This window comes from Bos indicus x Bos taurus, chromosome 12 (assembly GCF_003369695.1).
Source record: "Bos indicus x Bos taurus breed Angus x Brahman F1 hybrid chromosome 12, Bos_hybrid_MaternalHap_v2.0, whole genome shotgun sequence".
NCBI classification, from domain to species: Eukaryota; Metazoa; Chordata; class Mammalia; order Artiodactyla; family Bovidae; genus Bos; species Bos indicus x Bos taurus.
The window spans coordinates 84,489,683-84,512,476 of record NC_040087.1 but is presented as its reverse complement, the minus strand read 5'-3'; the positions used below and the strand labels follow the sequence as shown (position 1 = coordinate 84,512,476).

General features: G+C 50.6%; 1 protein-coding gene across 1 annotated transcript in view; it reads left to right on the top strand.

The window, feature by feature from the left end:
- Positions 1 to 22,794, top strand: part of COL4A1 (collagen type IV alpha 1 chain) — a 133,314-nt gene that overhangs the window by 76,854 nt on the left and 33,666 nt on the right. Inside the window, exons 3-24 of the mRNA XM_027557963.1 lie at positions 4,117 to 4,206; positions 4,299 to 4,343; positions 5,403 to 5,447; positions 5,554 to 5,616; positions 6,109 to 6,162; positions 6,299 to 6,325; positions 7,582 to 7,665; positions 7,751 to 7,813; positions 9,145 to 9,180; positions 9,722 to 9,763; positions 10,957 to 11,043; positions 11,515 to 11,541; positions 11,707 to 11,757; positions 12,608 to 12,652; positions 12,737 to 12,790; positions 14,376 to 14,417; positions 15,316 to 15,400; positions 15,537 to 15,572; positions 17,452 to 17,616; positions 19,913 to 20,008; positions 21,360 to 21,443; positions 22,002 to 22,072. Coding sequence (XP_027413764.1) covers positions 4,117 to 4,206; positions 4,299 to 4,343; positions 5,403 to 5,447; positions 5,554 to 5,616; positions 6,109 to 6,162; positions 6,299 to 6,325; positions 7,582 to 7,665; positions 7,751 to 7,813; positions 9,145 to 9,180; positions 9,722 to 9,763; positions 10,957 to 11,043; positions 11,515 to 11,541; positions 11,707 to 11,757; positions 12,608 to 12,652; positions 12,737 to 12,790; positions 14,376 to 14,417; positions 15,316 to 15,400; positions 15,537 to 15,572; positions 17,452 to 17,616; positions 19,913 to 20,008; positions 21,360 to 21,443; positions 22,002 to 22,072 — 1,392 coding nt within the window. The remainder of the gene's footprint in view (positions 1 to 4,116; positions 4,207 to 4,298; positions 4,344 to 5,402; positions 5,448 to 5,553; positions 5,617 to 6,108; positions 6,163 to 6,298; positions 6,326 to 7,581; positions 7,666 to 7,750; positions 7,814 to 9,144; positions 9,181 to 9,721; positions 9,764 to 10,956; positions 11,044 to 11,514; positions 11,542 to 11,706; positions 11,758 to 12,607; positions 12,653 to 12,736; positions 12,791 to 14,375; positions 14,418 to 15,315; positions 15,401 to 15,536; positions 15,573 to 17,451; positions 17,617 to 19,912; positions 20,009 to 21,359; positions 21,444 to 22,001; positions 22,073 to 22,794) is intronic.

The following is a 22,794-nucleotide window of genomic DNA, read 5'->3' as shown; positions in this document are numbered from 1 at the left end:
CACTTCTTCAGCCTCGCCATCCTGGGGGCTTTATTAATTTTTGGAGGTTTGACTGAGATTTGAAGGGGATGATGTATTCTAACATTGGATTTCAATCATGAACTTTGTCTGTAGGTATTTTAGGAGGAAGGGAAATAATTGGATACTATTTTTAAAAAACTCTTCTATTCCCACATTTTATGGATTTTTAAAAAATCTCCTTATGGCGTTATCTCCTTCTGTAGATGATGTGTGATAAAAAATTTGTAAGTTGTTCCATGCATGAAGCTCTATTTCATGCCTAATTTAGAATGGCTAATTTTGATACCAAGATCATTCTCCATGGGTGTATTCTTTCTTCTTCATAGCATGCTAGTTTCTCTTCTCAAATTCTGAATTTCCTCATTTGAAGATAGAATGATAGTCACTCCCATGATTGGTATATAAACTTTTTTTTAAATTAGTGTGTTAGACTGCACTGATATTCAGGAGTGAAGCTGTTAAAGCTGTTTTTGTCTCAAAACATTTTGCATAGGGTCATGCGCACGTCTCTGTCTCGTCCTCCATGCCAAGTTCTTGCTGCCGTGGTAGCCGTGACTGTGGGGCTCACGTGGGCTCCCAGGTCCTCTGGGACCCTGCCTCCAGCACGTCCCGGGAAAGAGATGACTGAGGGGTCCTGCCTCTCGCTGGTTTCGACTGTGCACCTTCAGCTGTGAGCCCCAGTGCACGAGCGCTCACCGCTGCCGAGTCTGGCTTCGAAAGGACTGGCAGGAAGAACCTTTGCCTCACCTGCCCAGCTCTCTGCTTTCCCTGTGACCCTCGTGGAGATTTGCTGAAAGCTCGGAGGAAGAATTGGGCCAGCCTGCAGATTGTGCTGTGTACTGGCTAATTGTATAGCCGTTCGAATCCTTATCCTGCCTGTTTGCTCTGCTCTGGTGCCCAGGATAACGTGGGATATTAGATTATTCATGTCTGAACAAAAGATTAGGAAACTTAAAAAAAAAAATGTGTGCAAGATGGCAAGAGCCATGTCCATGGAGGAGTCACTTCCTCTTTAGCTACTTAATTCCAAAACTCCTGGGATTTGGGGCTTGCTCAAGTGTTCCGGTGACATTTGGGAAAGAATGTGTTCTGCGGCAAAAGCCAGGACTTGGGAATTCAGATTTCTGGATTCTGTTCCCAGGAGCACACAGAGGTCAGTGGTGACATGTGACACGTCAGTGAAACATCGGGGCCTGATTTCCTTATCTGTGAAATGGACATAAAAGGGGCTAATTTGCTGTGGGCGAGCTATTTAATATTTGCTGGGAACCAGCTTGCTCTAGTGACCTAGAAAAAACACGGACCGAGGTAGAGGCTGACCTCATTTCTATTTTTGGCTTTGGTGCTGACTCAGTGAGAAACTTGCAGGAATCAGCTAATCCGGCTCTGGGCCTCCATGCCTTCCACGATGAAAACGAGAATCATACAATCTTATCTGTGCTGGGCCTCCCGCTGATGCCGCCAGTGTTAACGGAGCACTAAAAATATGGGAAGCTTTTCTGCCGGCGTGCCTTTGACATCTCCTTCCCATCACATGCCAGGCTATTTGAGGATACTCCATTCAATGTTCGTTTACTTTTTAGCCAGCTGGGTGGAGTTCAGTTGTATCTGGGGCCGAATCTTCCCATATCTGAATCCAGGGAGGAGGTTGACCTGATGTCAGGGAACTGTCCATCTCCAGCTCCAGGAATTTGGGCATTGGCGCCGCTGTCGTTTTAGGTGAAGAGTGAAGCCTTTAAGGGCCTTTACCCCTGGACACGGCCTGAGAATGGTTTTCTTTCCCAGGGAGGACGGGCTGGCGTGGCGCTCTGTGTCCAGGCCTCTGCAGGCCCCGGGGACGTTTACATCTGCTCTTCCTGGTTGGTCCCCGGATGCAGCTGGTCTAGGCGGCTGCGCCAAACTGCAGAGCTTGGCTTTCTTTCCTCCACTTAGTCCTGTTTGATGGGATCCTCTGGACTTAGAAATCACTTGCTTCTTCCCCATTTATTCACACGCTGTTTCCAGCCGCCTGGCAACGACACCCACAACCCATGGAGGCCCAGTGGATGGAGACTTCTGTTCAGAACCACATTCCTACGTTGCAGAAAACTGTTGGGACTTCCCTGGTGGTCTAAGGGTTAAGAATCTGCCTGCCAGTGCAGGGGACACAGGTTCGATCCCTGGGCCAGAGCGGCCTGCATGCCGTGGGGCCTCTAAGCACACTGCCGCTGCTGAGGCCCGGGCACTCTAGAGCTCGCGCTCTGCAACAGGAGAAGCCGTCACAGTGAGAGCCCCGGGCTCCATACCTGGGGAGTAGCCCCCGCTTGCCGCAACTAGAGAAAGCCCATATGCGCAGCAGCGAGGACTCAGGGCAGCCAAAAATAATCATAAATGCATGTTTTAAAATGCACAGGCCATAATTCCCCTGCAGGTTCTGGGGCTGCAGGTTCTAGGCGGTTTGGAGAGGAGGATGACTTTGGGAGTCTTTGTTCTGTGTTCTTTCATTTATGCAAGGTTAAAATCTTCAAGGAGCTCTTGGTAATGTGCTCTGGGGAGGGCAAATGTTCGTTTACCCCCAGATGGCTCCCCCAGTGGCACTAGTAGTAAAGAGCTCTTCTGCTGATGCGGGAAGCGTAAGCGATGCGGGTTCATCTCTGGGTTGCAAAGACCCCCCGGAGGAGGGCGTGGCCACCCACTCGCGTGGTCTTGCCTGGAGAATCCCATGGACAGAGGAGCCTGGCGGGCTGCAGTCCACGGGGTCACAGAGAGTCGGACTCGACTGCAGCGACTGAGCACGTGCACAAATGTTTGTTAGCTTGTCAGTTTATTTTTTCCCTTTGAGCTAACCTGACTGTGGGGGAAGTAAGGAATCCTGGCTATAGTCTCTGACATGCCTTCTGTTTTTAAAAATTGGCTAAAGATGCTTACTCAGTTTGATCGTGAGGTTGCATTGAAATCCATATGCATGCTCAATCGCTGTTATGTCTGACTCTGTGAACCCATGGACTGTAGCCCGCCAGGCTCCTCTGTCCATGAGATTCTCCAGGCAAAAATACTGGAGTGGGTAGCCTTTCCCTTCTCCAGGGGATCTTCCCGACCCAGGGATTGAGCTCGTGTCTCCTGCTTTGGGAAATAGATTCTTTACCACTGCGCCGCCTGGGTGCAAAACGCCCATATACTGTGAAGAAAATAGGTTTTCTTGGATTCTTGTGCCTATTTGGGCTATTTCCCGTGGACAGTCTGAGTGTGGCTGTCTTCTGTAAATATCCTTAATTAGGCCACTGTGCTGTTGATGTCTGTACAGGAAGCCACATTTCCAGGGTCAAAGGGCAGTACCTCATTTCTCCACATTCTTGTCCCACTTGTCTTTCTCGTTAGTTTCGTCCAGCCTGAATTACCTTCTTCCATCTCTTCATGTATTAATTTTGTTTTCTCCTTTCAAGGGCCGCCTCAAGGCCCAACATCCCACTCTTTCTGAATCGCAGCCGCATGTGAGGACCCCAAATAATACCCATTATTTTAAAAAATAGGTTGAATTTCTTTTTGCTCCACACGGGCAGAGACCGTAATTCAACCTTGATTCTGCCTTTGCACAAAGCCAGTTTGAAGAGAGGCTCGGGGAGGCCCGTCATCAGGCTGCTGATGGCAGAGGGGGGTCTCAGCATCTGACGCTGAGACGCCGACCGTGAGCTTTGCCTCTGCACGCCTCGAAGGGAATCCTCGACGGAGCTTGCTCTCAGAAGCTCAGTGCCGTGTCTGTCAACACAGCATCACTCATCAAAGGAGGTTATAAACAAGAAAACCCCAACTATCCTAAACAATTTAGTGGGGGAAAAACCCCAACTCTCCGTTGTTTTATTTGCCCAACAAGTTATTTAGCATTTGGAGTATAGAATATAGATAGCGCTGGACCAGGGATCATCTGTGGACATCCCTGCCCTCAAAGGAGCTTAAAGACCGCAGAGACGTGTCCGACTTGGGTCGCAGCAGGCAGCATCTTTTCTCGGACGCTCTGGCAGGCGGGATGCGGGGTGATGCTGACTGGGGCCCGTTTCTGCTCTTTCCTCCGCTCCCTCCGACCCACCGTCCTTCTAATGGCTCCCTCCTCCTCCGCAGGGAGAAAGAGGCCTCCCGGGGTTACAAGGGGTCATCGGGTTTCCCGGAATGCAAGGACCCGAGGGGCCACAGGGACCACCGGGACAGAAGGTGAGCTTGGCCCTCAGGGGTGCGGGGCCAGGGGCTGGGCCCGAGGTGGTCTGCCATCGTTGTGGGTCATCGTGTCCTGTCTGTTCTTCCAGGGTGACACCGGCGAGCCCGGACTGCCAGGCACTAAAGGCACAAGAGTGAGTACAGGGCCGTGGCGTCGGTACCGCCCGTGGGTGGCTCTGACACAGCGATGCCTCCGGGGGAGGGCTCCGGACCCCCACCCACCGCCTCCAGACCGTCCGGGGGCGTCTCTCCCGTCCCCCTCCCCCTTCTCTGGGCCCCTTCATCCACCTCTGTCCTCAGCGCGGACAGCGGTTGCCCTGGGTGCCGCGTCCCCCTCCTCCAGGCCTGCCCCTCGACGGGCTCACTTCCTGTCCTTTCGACACCTGGCTTCTCCCGTGGCTCCTTCCTCAGGGGTTCCCGTGGGCGAATTTCACTGGGGGAGGGGATGACACGTTTCCAGGTCTTCATCAAAGATGCCTTCGGTCAGTGTGGAAAGTGGTGATGTGTTCGGATCCACGCTCCGTCTTCCTTCTTCACGCTCTGCTGTCTTTGCTGTTCCCGCTCCTGGGATGTGCAAGCAGGGAGCTCTTTGAAAAAATCTTTGAAAAATAGAAGAGGCTGTAAAATGTAAACGTTTTAATTGTGTTTTTGTTACTTCTCGGAAGGGAAGTGTGCCCAGCCTGCTGGATCCTCCTTGGGGCAGAAAGATAACAGATAGCATTGTAACTGTCTGCAGTGAAGATCTGGATTTCAGCCAGGAAGAGCTCTGACTTTCTTCCCTCAGGGAACTCATTTATGCCTACCCTGTTCTTCCCAACTGTCTGAGATTTTACTGTAAATTCTCTCTCTCTATCTGCCTATCTATCCATCCACCCATCTCTCTGTCTGTACATCTATCTCTCGTCTCCTAGAAATTACAAAGGATGAAACGAGGGCAGAGTTATCTTGTGGGTGTGCAGCCTTGATTTTAGAAGTAATTAACCACCAGGGTTTGATGATGAAGAGTTGCTACTGAAACTCCAGGTCATCTCCAGCCCACCCCTGGGCCGGGTCCTCCGTCGCCTCTGTCTACTCGGGGTCGATGTTCCAAATGCCAGCAGTGAGAGTCTGACATCCTTATCCAGGAGGGTGCGGTGGGAGAAAATGGGGTTCTCCCGCACCCAGTGAAAACCTTTTCCTTTCCATCCCTACAGGGACCCTCAGGAGTGCCTGGTTACCCTGGAAACCCAGGACTTCCTGTATGTATATACAAGGCTTCTAGTTCCTTTATGAGATGTTTGATGTGTGTTACAGTAGCATTGATGATTTTCTAACTTGTTTACTTGTTCGTTTTGTTAATTGCAGGGTATTCCTGGCCAGGATGGTCCTCCGGGTCCCCCAGGTATTCCAGGATGCAACGGGACAAAGGTAAAGTTAGAGCGGGGTCCTCCCTGCTGGGCGCATGTTTATCTAACTTTGCACGTGCAGCAGTTGGGCAGAGTTGTCCTGTGAACACAGGTTTAGTTGCCACAGTTGGGAAGTGACTTGTGTTACATCTTTCTTTGGTAAGGAAACAGTTTTCCCATGTTTAGTGTTCAGGAAAGACATCATTAAGCCTTTCTATTTTGTAGACTTTTATTCTAAAGTTACTTTCAGCATGAAATCTCTCACTTCTAGTCTATTACCGAAGCAAATAAGAAAATGCTAGTGTTAATTCTTGTCCCTGTTAAGTGCATTCTCAAATATATTTCTTCCAACATGAGGCAGCAGTGAGCAATGCAGCTCATAGCAATTTTTAGACAATGGCTTTTACCAGCAAACGCAGCGTCCCTGGAGGGCAGGACGGGGAAAGTGATGGGGCCTCTGGGATGAGGTCCTGTCGCCCTGGCGGCCCTCGAGAGTGACTTTCTCTGTCCCCAGGGTGAGAGAGGGCCTGTGGGGCCTCCCGGTTTGCCTGGATTCGCCGGAAATCCCGTGAGTCTTGGGTTGTTTGATGAGGGTGTGATCATTCCTCTCTCCTCATTGAACTCCTTTCCCTTTCCTTCCCCCCACCCGTATCTTAATGTTCTTTGGAGGAAAACAAAACTAACGCCAACGTTTTCTTTTCTAGGGACCACCAGGGTTACCGGGAATGAAGGTACGTTGTTTTACTTCCTGGATTCATTCCAGCCGTCTGTGTAAAACAGATGCCACGAGAAGTAAACTTACTTTAAATTACTTTGGTTGACCGGTTGCCTGTTAAGCTGTTTGCCTAAACTCTGCTCCATTAAAAGAGCACTGAAGTCCTGCACACAGAATTAGATTTTAGAGCCTAAAGCTTCAACACCAGGTCCGTTTCTTCATAGGAAATAAGCGGTGATGGGAAGCCTAGTTTGAGGGGGAAGTGTAACAGACGTGGGTCCCTGAAGCTCCTTGTCCTGAGCCCCGGGCGGTGCTGTGAGCCCATCTCGGCAGAGAAATAGCCAGTGGGGTGTGCGAGGGCACGCTTGTGCAATGTGTGTGCACCACATGTATACAGCACACACACATGAGGGTGGTGGAGGGAGGGAGAGGGAATTAAAATACAAATATAGTAATGTAGAATGTTTTATATGTTGTATAACACGCAATACATGTGCATTGGTCTACAATATTTACTTATTCTCATATTTATATTGCATATTAATCTAATTCTATATGTTTTGATATATAATTACAATATGTTGAGATAAAGTAGATTCCTTATTTTGGGGAGGTGTGTGACTGTGAGGGTTGCAAGTCCACAGTCCGAGGGGCAGGGATGCAGGCTGGAGACCAGGGAAGGGCGTGGGTCTGGTTTTGGAGGCGGTCTCCCTTCTTCCTGGGAGTCTTCTCAATCGCTGGGGTGGGTGGCCCCCAGCCTCTCCTCCCCCAGTGTGGAATGTCATCTGCTTTATTACCGTAGCCCTTCACACCTGCAGATGTAAATGCCCACCTCGTCTGAAAAGGGCCTCCCCGTTGGCCTCAGCCTGGTGCGTGCCCGAGTCTAGGCACCGGGGCCGGGCGCGCCGGCACCAAAACGCATCCCCTGCTTTTCTGAACGTGGCCGCGCTGGGTCTTGTCCTGAAAGATGACCCTTCCTTTGCGGGAGCGGCCGGTGCACACAGCCTTTTGACCAGAACCGGGCCCCTGTCTAGACCCCCGCCTGCCCGGGGCCCCCACATCCTTCCATTCAGCGGTCCACGTGCTCTGTCTTCGTGCTGGTTGTTAAGATGAGTGACCAGAGGAGACGGCCGGTCGGCTTATCCCAAGCGTAGGTGGAGGCTGAACCGCAGACCTGGGCTAGTCCCACACCAGCGGTGCGTGCCCCCTACTCCATGGGCGTTCAGTCTCTTTCCATGAACACCAGTGTTTGTGCTTGTCTTCCACCCCCAGGGAGATCCAGGTGAGATTCTGGGCCATATACCAGGGACCCTGCTGAAAGGCGAAAGAGGATATCCTGGACAGCCAGGAGCGCCCGTGAGTACTGGCTGGACGATTCCAAGCTTGAGCCGAGTGTCCGCCTGGGTTGCATCTTAATTCTTCTCTTTCTCGGTGATTACAGGGCTCACCAGGTCTGCCGGGACTGCAAGGCCCCGTCGGCCCCCCAGGATTCACTGGACCACCAGTAAGTCTGGGGGTGGGGAGTCTCTCTCTGAGGCTGTCATTCAGAGAACAACCGTGTTGAGGTGTGAAGACTCATAAAATGGAATGAATACTTTAGCCTGGATGGGAGGGAACTTGGGGGAGAATGCATACCATGTACATGTATGGCTGAGTCCCTTTGCTGTCCGCCTGAAACTCTCCCAGCGTTGTTTACCGGCTGTGCTCCAGGATAAAAGAAAAAGCTGGGCCAAAAAACTTTACACGGTGGTGACCCTTTCAATTCGGAATCAAGAATGAATTTATATATATATTTTTTAAGTTTATTTATCTTTTTAATTGAAGGATAATTGCTTGACAGAATTTGTTGCTTTCTGTTTAGTGGAGTATAGTTGACTTACAATTCTGTGTTGGTTTCAGGTATACAGCAGAGAGAATCAGTTACACATAATCCCCTCATTTTAGATTCTTTTCCTGTGAGGTCATTACCGAGTGTTGAGTGGGGTTCACTGCAGTGTAGTGGACTCTTGTTAGTTATCTGTTTGAGCTTCTATATTAAGGGAGTTTTTGATTGGTGTTTGTGGTCCGTATGCCCCCAGAGCTGTGGAGAAAGGATTATAAAGAGATGTCACATGTCACAGGCGGAGACGTCCCCCTGCGACATGTGAATTACTTGTGGGGCTGCGAGGATGCCAGCGTGTCCCGTGAGCGGGGGATGCAGAGACGGACAAGCAGGCTCCGCCCTGGACCTTCACTCGTGGGAACACAGTCACATCCAGGAACCTGCTCTCCTGGGGGCTGTGGACACAGCCCGGGCTGTGAAGAAGCTGAGCTGTGTTTGTAGTGACGACTAGAAGCTGAGCTCAGAGATCAGCTTCCGGAGGCTCTGCTCTGCTATCAACCTCCTTCACAGCTGATGATTCTCCACAGAAGGGCAGCATCAGCTCCTCCTACTCACACATTTTGGGAGCAAAAGAGAATTCATATTAACAGAGCTTACTTGGGAGTGCCCCGTTCACTAGGAATGGGTGATGTGAGAATGCCATCCTCACTTGAGCCCGCCTGAGAGTCCTGGGGTTTGGTGGTGGGTTCATCCACTCTCTGATCGCCCAGCACACACTCAGCTCAGTGCGTTCCACCGGGAACCCCTGGGATTATGAGGGATTTTCATCCCTGTTAGTAATTATCTTGGACTAATTTCTGGTTGCTCTCAAAGGTTAACTGTTGTAAAGTACAGGAAAAACATGTAATATCCAACAAAGTATCGCGCTAACCATGGCACCTGAAGATAACGTTGGTACAAAAAAGCACACCAGGGTTGTGAACCGTATTTAATTGAAATGCTCTGTCTTCCAGGGCCCTCCAGGCCCTCCTGGCCCTCCAGGTGAAAAGGTAAAGATTGTTTTCCATTTGTCTTTCTTTGGCGTTAGTGTGAGGCCGTCGTGACGTTGCTGTAACTCATTCTTTAGTCTCTGTAAAGTATTTCGGGAAATTATAAGTTTTATATCTATCTCTATATTTAACATGCCTGTTCACCTATCCATCAGTCCATCAGTCTATTTAACTTCTCTGTCAATTAATCCGCTCATCTATTGATCTGTCAATTATTGATCTATTGATCTTTCCTCCTATGCATCTGTCAGTCATGGAATCATTGATGTTTTCCTTAGTTTTCTAAAACCACAGTTTAAAAATCTTGAATTTTAAAAGTGGTTTCTATGGGATTCTTCTTCAGTAATACTTTAGCAAAGCTTTTAATAGACACTGAATGCAGCATGATCACAGCTTTCTTGAACGTATCAATATTACGTCTTTATGGGATGAAGCTCTTGCTTTAAATGTACCGTCTTGTTGGATTTCGTGTCGAATCTGTCAGATGGTTTTGAGCAAAGTGGACAGTGCTGGTAACGGAAGCTTGCCTTTTCATCGACAGGGGCAGATGGGCTTGAGCTTCCAAGGACCCAAAGGTGAAAAGGTGAGTGCTCTTTCTCTGGGGCGTTTTCTGGCCAAAGTCCCAGGTCTGAGCAGGATAAGGTTTCCGCCTCCGGGGCTCCCCCTGGACCCTGATGGCCGCAATCACCCTTCTCTGAACGTTCTCGGGTATGTTAGTGTTTGCTGGAGGCCGCGGCTAGAATGCGCTGGGTGACTCCGTGTGGGGTCTGACCCACAGGGGCAGCTTTAGCGAGGCCACTGTTCTCCTCTCTGTTCACAGCGGTCGGTCACAGTGTCCTCAGGCAGTGACAAAGCCTGAGCTGGGCTTCATCCTAAAAGGGTCAAATGTCGTGGCCGTTCGTGGCACAACCATACCGAACGCTTAAGGATGAGGCCACTGGACCCGAGTTGGGAGGAAAAGCGCCTTGGAGGCAGGGAGGCACAGACCGGAAGGGGAGGCCTCATCCTGGGCGAGAGAGGCCGGCCCTGGGTCCCTGATGCTCTGGGGGTGCTCTGCGCCACTTTGCCTGGACCTGGCCGGTGAAACGCGCTCTGAGCACTGGCTGCTGGGATTACGGCAGGACCCGGTTCCCAAGCCGCTGCAGACAATGGCCACGTGGGGGGGGCGACCGTGGGCCTCCTCTTCTCAGCCCAGGTTTCCACCCCGCCTTTTCGTAAACCTCAGAGGAAAGGGATTCTGCGGCAGATGCAGTGGAGGTCTTTGGATCTCAGTCGCTGCGTGGTGCCGAGGTTTCGGTACTTCCCGCTTGCCAGCAGTGGGGCTTCCAGGAAGGAATCCCTGACACTTCTCTCCTCGTTGGCTTACACGAAGAGAGCTTTCCCTCTGGGCACTCCGAGGCAGCCCGTGCCCTCTCCTCCACGCCATCAAATGTGTCAGGCCAGCTTCTGAGAGCCCGTGCGTTACACGTGCTGCCTGTCTTGATGCACGGTCTGTGCACGTGTGCACACATCCATGTGTCCTCCAGCCGTTCAAGTTCCATTGTTACAGGGTGGCGGCCGCCCTGACCGCGGAGCGGGACAGCCTTCTCCTGGCTCTGAATCCTTAGTGGGCTGTCTTCCTTCGGAAGCTTGATTTCCTGCTGCGGCGAGGCCAGGCTGCTACAGAACACAGTCATGTTTTTTAAAGTTCTATTCTTGATGTTTCCCCCTTCCGCCTTTCTCCTGCCGGTATAATTATTTTTATGCCCAATTAACCCCTAATTTTTGCCTCCTCAGGGTGATCAAGGGGTCAGCGGGCCCCCAGGATTGCCAGGACAGGCGCAAGTCATCACGAAAGGAGACACGGCCATGCGAGGCGAGAAGGTAGGGGCGGAACGTGTCCAGGGAGCGCCGCCTTCCTAATCCTGAACGGTTTCGAAGGGTAAAGACAGACGGGGTCAAAGTTCAGCTGCTCCGGTTCTGTTCACCCTGACCTGGAAGACAGGGGTGTGGACTCCCCACTGTATGAGAAGTGAGCCCCTTGAGAGCAGAGGCGGCTGCTCTGGTTGCAGCCAGAGGCTGGAGGCCGACCTCCCGTGTGAGGGTCACGGTGGGGACGGCCGGGGCTGCGGCTGGGGGGTGGGGTGCAGCTGAGGGTGGGGGAGGGTCAGGTCCCGCGGACCGCGCGAGCTCTCTGTGCCGTCTTTATGTCCAGCACCCAGTCATGGCAGGAAGTGAATGCTCCAGACCAGTGTGAGTTTCCTGGTTACTGTAACAGGAGAAGCTGTGTCTTCCTTGTGCCTGTTCCATGTAGCCACTGCACAGTACTCATCTTTCTTTTATAACTTATTTTAGGGTCAAAAAGGTGAACCTGGATTTCCGGTAAGCACCAAAGTTTTGTTTATCGTTATTATTTTGTGTGAAAGACAGTCATGTATTGGTTTTAGGTTACAAGCTTATTTCACCTTCTTTGGAACATTTACTTAATTTAGTAGTCTATTTAAATGTACAAATGAATCTAACCCTTTCTTTTTTTTTTCTGTTAAGGGGCTGCCAGGGTTTGGAGAGAAAGGAGAACCTGGAAAACCAGGGCCCCGTGTAAGTGCTTCTGGAGCCCTCTCCTTCCTGGTGTGAGATCATTTCTCCCCCATTGCTAGGACCACAGGGTCATAGGAGCACAGACTCCAGGGCTCTGTAGGGGGCTTTCTGAAGCCCTGGGAGCAGGAGTAAGGAGGGAGTCGGCGTTAGAAGAGGGGCTCCCAGGTGACACAGTGGTAGAGAAGCCACCTGCCAGCACAGGAGACACGGCTTCCGTCCCTGAGTCAGGAGATCCCCTGGAGGAGGAAATGGCAACCCGCTCCAGTATCCCTGCCTGGAGAATCCCATGGACGGAGCTGAGGCTTATTCAGAGGACTGCCCCTTCTCCTGCCAAGACAGCACATCCACTCCATCACCTCCGTCTCGGTTGGGCCCTCACTGAAGAGCCACCTGTCCACCTGCTCAGAGCATCTGGGTGCCCAGCTGCTCCGATGCTTCCCACGCCCCGAGTGACAGGAGACCCACCACCTCCAACAGCCGAGAGAGTTCAGTTTCTTCCTGAAGCGACGCGTGGAAACCTCTGTGAGCATGACACAGCGGTGTATCAGCCGCCAAACACCCCCTTGCCAGTCGGAAAACCTCCCTGGTATCAGCTCTGCAGCCAGGTCGTGAGGTCATAGGAGACTCGGAGTGCATCGACCTCCAGTTTTTAAACACTGTAAAGTCTTTTGTAGCCCTTTCAGCTCATGGTGATTTAATGTGTCTTCCATGACGTATTACTGTAGTGTGGCCAGCTCACCCAGAGAATTCACACAGTGTAATAACTTGTATTTGATTCAAACCCGTGGTGTTAGAGCACAGCTATTACTCTTATCTCTGCACTACTAATATTTAAATTTTTGTTGTACAGGGAAAACCAGGAAAAGATGGTGAAAAAGGAGAAAAAGGGAGTCCAGTGAGTATTTCTCTATGATTTTTTAAAAAGCAAGCCGTTGCTCTTACTCGCTTATAACTGTTGCTGCTTTCTGTCCCATTTTAGGGGTTTCCAGGCGACTCAGGGTACCCAGGACAGCCTGGCCAAGACGGTTTAAAGGTGAATGGCGACCCTACTTTCTTTGTTTTTTGCCTTTATTTTGCCCAACCTAAAAGTTTTTCCTAAAGGACCATGCACTCAAAGAAGAGAAATTATGTTATGTCCCGTGTGAGGAAACACGACTTAGTGGTTCATTTGTGTGCATATGTTTTTAAAAGAAAAAATATAAACTGTTCCACTCAAGTTTTTATGTGGGTTTTTTTTTGGAGTAGATTAGTTTTTCCCAATTATGAAACAAAGTAAATGCAGGAAGATATAGAAAAAGAAAACTTGTGTAATTTTCCTACGATTGACTCAGAAATGGTCAGAAGTCATAACTATCCCACGTGTTCACATATACGTGAGCTTCTAAAAAATGGGACTGCATGATTTAGCTGACTTTTTCCCTTGACGGCATAGTGGGGATATATTCCAGTGTTGTAAGTGTGGTTATATGTCAACACTTGGGATGCTCGTGCCTTTTTCCGCATGGTATTGGGTCTTTTCCATATTTTTCTGATTGTAAGTATCAGAAAAATACTTGTCATTTCCCACCATAAATTCCTAAAATGTATAATTTTGGAGTTAATGTTTAGACCCGTTTCTGGGGAAGCTTTTGCCACATGAGATAAAATTGCCCTCAGAAGAAAGAACGCTTCATCAGCCTTCCATCTGACATCTGTTTGTTATTGAACTTAAACAAATACTTGCCAATCTGATACTCAGAGAAAACTGTGGTTTTATTTACTTATTTTTGTGTGTGGGTTTATTTTTCTCTTTGAATCATGAGACTAGGTAATGTAAATCTTCATTAAAATAAGAAATGGATTGGAAATATTCATCACTGGATTGGAAATACTCATCTCTAACAGTAGGGAGAGGACCTCAGGGTTTGCTTAGCAAAGCCTGTGACAAAGGGAGAAATCTTTCTCTAAGGCTGTAACTTTATGAGAAAGGCAATTCTTATAGGCTATAAAAGGTAAATTTGTTTAGAATATATTAGCTAAGGGTTTTTTTAAAGTCCCGTGATTATCTAAAATCTCTTCTTGTATTCAAATAAGAAAAATCAAAGCATGTTAATTCTGGTTTAACACGTTTAAAGCCTTAGCTTAGAAGGAAAAAAATGAAAAATAAATAAATAAAAGTAAGTGAAAAATGTGCCTTCATGAAATAATGTGCATATCTTAGGACTCTTAAAAGTATTATTATAATTCTTACATAAGAACATTGCATATAAAAGGATTTAGTTCTTGAGTTTTTCATCTAATATATGTTAAATTAAGCCTCAGAGTCATAAGAATTTATCTACCCGATGTTTTCAAGTCATGCTGGATCTTAAGGGGAAAGGAAAAACACAAGTTTCCTTTTATTATGACTTTCAATGCAGGTTTAGACACTTACACCTGAAATCCTCAACTAAAATGATTTCTTTAAGAAAATACATTTAGCCACCCTAAGCTTTCATATCATTTTATTTCATTTATTGTTAATTATTTTTTAAAAAACGACTGTATAGGACTTCCCCAGTGGTCCAGTGGGTTAGCCTGCATTTCCAGGCAACCATTATAATTAAAAAAATACAAGTGAAGTTGTTGTTCTCTTTCAGGGAGAGAAAGGTGAAGCAGGTCCTCCCGGGCTTCCCGGAACTGTGAGTACCAGTGGCACCTGCTGTCTGTGAGGCGGTTTGAAAAGAGGGAGAGAGAGAGACGGGCTGACCCGTCGCCTTGGCCACACGCTCCACGACCTCCCTAGAGTGACGTTGACGTAGGGGGTGCATGTGATTTGAGCCGACAGTTTGTGTTTTGCATCATGCGGTGTTTGGTATTTACTCATCACATTTGGACACTTTCTGCCTATCTTTGACAACTCAAATGAAAAGAGCTGCATGTGGATAACAATACTCGCAACACATTCTGAAACTTAAATGAAAGGTGTGGTAAGGAAAAAGATAATCAGGGAAACAGATCATCGATTGCTCCAGAGGAACTGTGTCTGAAGGGTGGTAGACACCCTGTCCTCGCATTTCGGCAGCTCAGAATTGGGGTGAACCGCTTCCTCCTTTTTATTGAGGCTCACAGAGCCTTTTTCCTGTCCCATATTCCAAGGGCCTTAAAGAAGGGTCCCCACTTCTGACCTCTTCCAATGAAAAAAAAATGGAGTGTTCCTGTTACATATTTCCTGAGGAAATTTTAGGCAACTTTTGGGATAATACTCTTTTAAGAAGTCTGTTCTTGCAGCTTGTGTGAGCACTGAGATATTCCATTCCTAAACCTCAGAATTCATATATTTCTAACTTGCCTTCACTGGTAGAGCCTCTGCCAAGCAGATTATTACGAAAGGAAGCAGAACTGCCTGGCAGAGTTCACTGCACGGAGAGCAGTGGTTCTGTTTTCCATGCGCCCCCCTCCCCGCCACCTCCTCCTCTCCCATGTTACTTCTCTGCTTTCACATGCCTTGAAATAATAAAAACTGTGTGTTTCTTTGTGCTGTAATGTACATCCCAGCCCCTGCTGTGCCGTGTGATGATCTTTTCTTCCGTAATTCAGGTTATTGGCACGGGACCGTTGGGAGAGAAAGGAGAGCCCGGGTACCCAGGGGGTCCGGGGGCGAAAGGGGAGACAGGTCCCAAAGGTGAGGTCCTTTCCTGCCTCTCTCCCTCCCCTCCTCCTCCTGCTCCCGGGACCACGGGCACCCGCAGCACAGAAATTCACGCCACGACCCTCCAGTGAACCAGGCTCAGTTTGTCCCACTCTCTCTGCCCCTGTAGGTTTCCCAGGAATACCAGGCCAGCCAGGCCCTCCAGGTGAGCGTCCGTAACGGATTCTTTTAGAGTATTTGTACGCTTTCTGTGCCGTTTCCATTCTGAACACGTTTATCCTCTGTGCTGGTTAGATACTTGCATAAAATGGTTGGCAATTTTATTGCACGTTTTTCTGGTTCTGAAAACAAGGTGTGCTCCTGGGACAGTGTTTGCTTTGTAAATTGCATGTTAGCAGGTACTTAGACGCATGCATTTCTTCTCTCCCTGGCTGTGACTCAACAGCCTGCCTTTCCATGGTTCCCAGGGGTATGGTCGCCTTTCTGAAGACCACCCCCCCACCCGCCCCAAGCATCCTCGCTGTCCCTTGCTATCTGTCTGGAATGCCTCGGCTTGAGACAGGACTCAAGGCTGAAACCCCTTCTAACTAATCTAATCGACCTTAATCTTGCTGCTTGGGAGATTCCTGCGTCACTGAGCTTGTGCTAAGTCTGTGCCTGTTTTGTGCTAGTTTTGCATTTCTAACGGGCCGAGTCATCGGGAGGCTGGGGGCTGCATGCACTTCTCCGTAGCACGGATGCCTGCTGTGTGCACTGCGTGCATGAACAGCGCAGAGGTAATAAATGCTCGGCTCGGAGCCCTCACGTGCCCCAGCACTGATCCTGCACGGAGAGCTCTCAGTCTTACCGAGGCTTTGGTTTTGTTTGCTCTTTATTTTTAATTCTTATTGTTCTTTGTTATTTTATTTTTCCCTTCCTGACAGTTCTTAGGTTGAAAGTTCTCCCAGAGCCCCTTCCTTTAGTTTTATGGGAACAGACACCACCACCAGCCCCCCCGACGCCCCCACCATCAGCAGTGGCTCAAGGCTGGCTTTCAGCGCCCTGCATACCTTTTTGCTGCTAAAATTTGGGCATCTGCCCTTAAAATCATCCTTGTCCATCTCTCCCACCCCCGTCTTCTCCATGGTCTGGACCTCCCAGGTGCTCTAGTGAATAGGTCACTTCCGGTCTCCCTTGCCAAATCTGCTTTCTCAGACCTCTTATCTGACTCCATTAGCATCTTAAGCTGTGGTTTTTAGAACCCGTCTTTGAAGCTGCCCCAGCCTTGTCTGCTTTCAGGCCACCCCGCCCGCCCTGTGCTGACTGTGGAGGCCCTCGCCTCCCTGCCAGCCTCCCTGCCTCATGCGGATCACCGGGGCTCAGGTTCACAGCTGGGGTCCGGGTCCGGCCGTCCTTCCTGGGAGCTCTTCCCCCCTCCCCTCTGCTCTTGCCTGGGCCAGCTCTTCAGGGTCACCTCCCTGTCCACCCTCCTGCTGCGGGCCCTCTCGGAGGCTGGCTGTCCACTCTCTGGAGCAGCAGTCGCTTCCCCCGTGGCCGCCTGGACCACTGGGTCCCGAGCGCTTCATCCAGACCCCTCTGGGCTGTCACAGGCCCCTGCAATCTTGCCCCCACAAAACTCAGGGGGGCTGAACTCGCCTGCCCGCGCTCGCTCCGCCCACCGCTGTGGCATCGCGCTCTTCCCCAGGGTCGCCTCCCCGTCCTGACTCCTTTTCAGCTGGTTCTGGCCCAGTTCCCACCCGCTCTGCGTGCTGTCCACGTCTGTTCTGCTGAGCTGCGTTTCTGTGCCTCTTCTCTCTGAGCAGACACGGAGCGTCCTCTGTCTGGCCTTCTGGGGCCGCTGTGCTGAGGGGATGCACAGATCTGAGAGCGGGCACAGTGAGCCCCTGCGCCTCACAGGGACTTCGCAGGGAGCCCCGGCCCAGCTGCATTTACCTGCGACAGCTGGTGCCGTTCTCACTGTTTAAGCAGCCCGCGTTCAGCGGTGGTCTGCTGGTCGTTTGCCCAGGAACAGAGCGAAGGGAACCAATGATTCTATCGTGAGACTTGGTGTCGTCTTGTACTGTGAGGGTCTCTTCTGCTTCCAGGTTTCCCGACTCCGGGGCTGATTGGTGCCCCCGGCTTCCCTGGCGACAGAGGAGAGAAGGGTGAACCGGGCTTGCCGGGCGTGTCGCTGCCAGGACCCAGTGGAAGGGACGGGCTTCCCGGCCCCCCCGGCCCCCCCGGGCCCCCTGGGCAGCCGGGCCACACAAGTGAGTACCTTGTGGGCGTGTCCCGTCCAGGACGGGTGCAGGCAGGGCTCAGCGGGGCTGGGGGTGGGGTGCCCGAGTTCACGTGCCGAGCCAGAGGCTGGGTGTCCAGTGACTTACGGATTATCTGCATCTCACGTGGGTGTCTTTGCCAAGTTAGTCACCGCAGAAGGGATGCTGCACATGAACTAATGAAGCTGGGTTAGGGGAACAAGAGCCGGCTTAACCTGCATCTGAAGGTGGGAAGCAAGCTGGTACTGACACAGACACGTGTGCGTGGGCGCGCACACAAACACACATGCACACACACACACGCATGCACGCACACGTGCACACGTGCACACACACGCGCACACGGAGAAGGGGCTGCTCTGTCTGTGTGGTAACATAGTAAGTGGCTTCAAATCCGAACGGTAGTTTACCTGGGTTTTTCTCATCTCTCCACCATCAAAGCTGAGCACAGAGCATGAACCTGTTGACTCAGTGAAGGGGGTTCTGTGGCTCCAAAGTAGCCCCAGTGCAGAGTGTCAGAACCTTCTAGGGGACTTGAGCTAATGGCGCAGGGGGCTGAGCTGACTCCATCCAGCCTGTGCACAGCAGAGCGACTGCAGCGTGGCTCCTTAGGCTGCTGGAAGGGGCTCCCGGAGGTGCCCATGGTTGACTCCCGGAGGGCAGACCCAGCTTCACGGAAGGACTTCTCGTGGGTGAAGCTCCATAAGGAGGCCAGATACGCCGTAGACGGCATGAGTGCCTCCAGATGGGCACCCTCACTGGGAACCCGGAACCCAGAACCCAGTGGCGTGCTTTTCCTCGTTAACGGGTCATGAGTGCATCCACTGTGACTTCCCGGGAACTCCCATCCCTTCTGATGAGAAACATGGAGAATGAAGATCAAATAGCGAAGTCCTAGAGGCATGCAGCACAAAGGCACGTTTCTCTGCATTTCTGAGAGAAGCTTGTGGGCATCAGAAGGGCCTTTGGGTGCTCATTCACTCATCCCTTGGTCACTTACTCGTTCAACAAACATCGGCGTGCCTACGATGCCAGGCGCCACCCTGAGACCTGGGACAGAGCCCATGAAACAGTCCTGACCTCCTGGGCCGTGCACCGTGAGGCAGAGACCAAGTAAATCAGTAGCTGATGGGGTAGCAGCTGGGGCTACAGATTCAGGAGGAAACGAAGGCAGGAGGGGAACAGAGGTCGGGGTGTGGGCAGGCGGGCCGTGGGGTATAGTTTTAAATCGAGTGATCGGCAAAGAGGCTGGTGAGAAGCCAGCCGTGGGGAAGTCTCGAGCCTTCTCTTAGTATTCTGCCGGTTTTGAAATGTGAACAGCTCCCGTGGAAAGACGTGAACTTCTCCCCGCCGTGGATTGTGCGGGGCGTGGGAGTTGAATGCCTTGTGACGTTTACCCTCTCGGTTTCCCAGTTCCCTTTGCAGGCTGTGCAGATCAGGTGGTGCCCATCACAGTGTGTGAAGTGGTGATTGCATAAATGAGAGTTTTGCACAGATGGGGCTGGTGTGTGGGCTGCGGACGCAGGAGCTGCAGCCGTGGATCGCTGGGCTACAGTCGTGACGGGTGACCGGTGCAGCCCGAGTTGAATCACTCGCTCTGTCCTTTTCCTTCTAAGATACCGGAGAAGGAAGTGCTAACTCTATCACTGTGTGTGTCCAGAAGCGATGCTGTTTTTTGGAACCACAACAGATGGAGTGTGTGTCACTGCAGTTCATGTTCATGCTTCTTCACGTCAGTGATGCTCAGGGTTGAATCAGAACAATTAGGGGTGTTTTCCCACGCGCAGCCTGCACCTCTGAAATAATGAGCACTTTGCTGTGAGTCTTCTCAGCAGGAAAAAAAGGCATAAAGTTTCTCAGGTCTCTGTTGACCTCACAGATGTAGGATATGGACAGCCCATCACTCTTTGAGCCTCAGTTTCTGAATCTGTAAGGATCATGGGATGTACTTTGTCGTAAGGATGATGGTGTGTACTTTGCAAGACAATATGAAATAAGGTTCAGGACGGGGCTCAAGAGTTGAAATACGTGTTAGAATCATAAAGTAGAAACTTTAGCTGTGACGGCTTTGTGACGGGGAGCGGACGGAGGCTCTGTGTGCTGGTTGCGCTTTACAAGTTAACGTACTGGGACTGTATCTTGTCCAGATCACAGCTGGATTCCTAGTACTTGTCAGAAAGCCTGAACACAGGGTCATTTTGTAACAGAGACTGAATTAAGAGCCGGTGAGAACACCTGGCTTCAGCTTGGTGGGCGTGATCCTGTAACTGTTAAAAATCCATTTCAGATGGAATCGTGGAATGCCAGCCTGGGCCGCCAGGGGACCAGGGTCCTCCCGGAATTCCAGGGCAGCCGGGGTTGACGGGCGAAGTTGGAGAAAAAGGTAAGAGGTTTAATTGTTCAAGAAAGGGTGACTGTGCTTGGGCGTGTGATACATTCCTTCATACGTACCGGCTTTGGGCGGATGTGGGTACATTCTTCATTTGAAGCTGTCTTCAAAGTCCCTTCCTTGAGACGCCTCCCGATGGCCCTGCTGAGATTACTGGGTGCTGGAGAGACAGTTATCACCGGGGAGGCAATGGGGGCCTTGAAGTCAGAGTCCCTCCCTGTGGTCAGCAGATTAAATTCCCAGATTGATATCTCCGTGCGGTCCTCTGGTTCAAAGTCCGAGACTCCATTCTCCAGGAATGCACATCTTTCCAGCCGTCAGCCCAATCACAAGTGTGCACACAGGATGTTCACACCCCTGTCTCAGTTCCCTTAATCAATGTGAGCAGCTCTGAGATGGTGGGTCTGCCGACTCTACCCGGGGCTCTGTTTTATCTTAACCTTCTCAAGGGTCTGTAATGCCAGCCCAGGACCCAGCATAATCCCCTCACAATCTTGGGAACATGGCTCATCTCTGTACAGACAGGCCTGCCTTAGCATGGACTAAACCAAGGATGTTCTGGTATTTATACAGTATGGCTCTTAATGCCCAGAACAAAGACAGTGTGGCCCCCACAGGACTGATCCCTCTAGGCCCCACGTCTGGCTTTAGATTGCAGAGAATCTGCACTCTTCAGAAGTTTAACATGCAAATGCCTGGAAAACGTCTCAGCACTTTGACAACCATGTACATTGCAGAACCCTAGATACAGTCGAGGTTTAGGACAGAGGCACCAAGACATCCCAAAGGCCTTAGCGTAGTTTGAAGATCAAGAGGCAAGAGATTCACATTTCCAAAAAAATGCGTGTCCTCCCGTCTTCCGGCTCTGGGGTTCCTCTCATCGTCCCTCTTCCGTGTCAGGTCAGCTCTTGATTTTGTTTTCACTCCCCTGTGTCATCTGTCAGCCTGGAACACAGGTTCAAAGTCCCGGAGTTAGAGGGGCAGTTGCCTAAGAAACGCTAAGTCAAAGAGAAAGATGATGAGGAGTTTCAGAGTTAAGAGACAGAAGGATGCAATCGTGTCATCTCAGGCTGATGAGCAGAATGGAGTTCTGGATCACGGTGGATTGAGGCAGGGCCTGTCCCTCTGCAGGACAGAAGAATGGGGCTCCTTAGAAGGGTCCCCATGGTCGCCTGTGACCGTGCTGAGGGCAGAGGGCAGGCCCCGTGTCAGGGACCCACAGCCCCTGGCAGCTGGATGCGTCCGGGGCGGGCGCTGGGTGGATGATGCCTCTCCTGCGCTGCCATTGTGCTGCAGGGCTTTCTGCTCCCTTGTTCCGCCTAATGCTCCGTGTGTCCTGTTTTAGGTCAAAAAGGAGACAGTTGCCTCGTCTGTGACACAGCAGAGCTTCGTGGGCCCCCAGGGCCACAGGGACCCCCCGGAGAAATAGGTAAGACCCCCAGTGTGAAAGGGACTGGGTTGGGATTTGCTTCATTGGGTCAGAACCTTCGCAGTGAAGCGCGTCTTACATGCCTGACCCGATGGTCTGCATCAGTGTTAAAGCAAGAGATGAGAAGTGGACCTGCCCTTCCAGGATTTGTCCATTTTGTCGAAAACGATCAAGATGGCCTACAAATTCAGTGTCAGGAAGGTTTCCTAGTGAAAGGGTGGCAGCAGGTGGTTCACACAGCTCTGAAAACTTCCTCATCTCAGAGGAGGTCACCGCCTGCTTTGGTGGAAGTGTTCCCCGGATGGGCGAGCAGGGATTCGTAACCATCCGGAGTCAGGGGTCCTGGTGTGCATTCCAGGGTCACTTCCCCACTTCTGAGCCCATTTTAGGCATTTTTTGGTCATTACTCTCTTGAGATTCTTTAAACATCACGCACTTTGTATAAAATCTTTGCACTTCTGAATCTTGAAGAAAGAGGAAATATTTCGAGCTTCCTAGAAGTTAGAAAGTGTCTTGTCAACGCTGTGCTGAATTTTCCCTCCCTCCATCTCTTGCAAGGTTTCCCAGGACAGCCAGGAGCCAAGGGTGACAGAGGCTTGCCCGGCAGGGACGGTCTGGAAGGACTGCCCGTAAGTAGACCAGCCTGAGTTCCTGTACGTGTTACAAGCTCCACTGAGCAAACCAGCAAAGGCGTATCTTTGCATCTGCAAGTGGACTCTTGCTTTATTTGGGAGCCAGTAAAGGATTGCTTTGTGGAACAGTTAGAATTACCCGCCATGTCCTTCCTGACTGATTGAGCTGAGAACGGGCTGAAGCATTGAATCCAGAACCCTCATCCCAACTTGCTGGTCTTCTCACCCGGTCAAAATTCAGCAGCCACTTAACCTGTGTCCAGGTGTGGCTCAGCGCTGGGGGGCTCTTTCCCACGGGGCCTCGAGGGGCTCTTGCAGCCAATGGTGCCACGAAGGGTCACGCCAAAAGCCGCGCTGGTGAGCTGTTGGCTTTCTGCATGACCATCCGTCCTCCACCAGATAGCCTAGGACTCCTCAGTGAGTAAGCTCGGCAGTGATGGTTTCTATGGTGTCGGGGGCAAACGGACCTATCTTCTTCTGGAAATCTGAGCTATTCCTTTATTCTCATTATTGCAGATATAGATTTTGAAAATTCCTATCACCAACATCTATTATAAAGATGCTTTTTCAAACCTGTAAAGGCAATATCTCAATCTCAGGATGTGAAAACTTTCAGTTAAACAGAATATCAGTTTCTCAACCTTTCTACTTTGTTTTAAAAGGAGTCATTGAATAGGAAATTATAGTAATGATCTTAAATATTGAAGGACATGACTTTC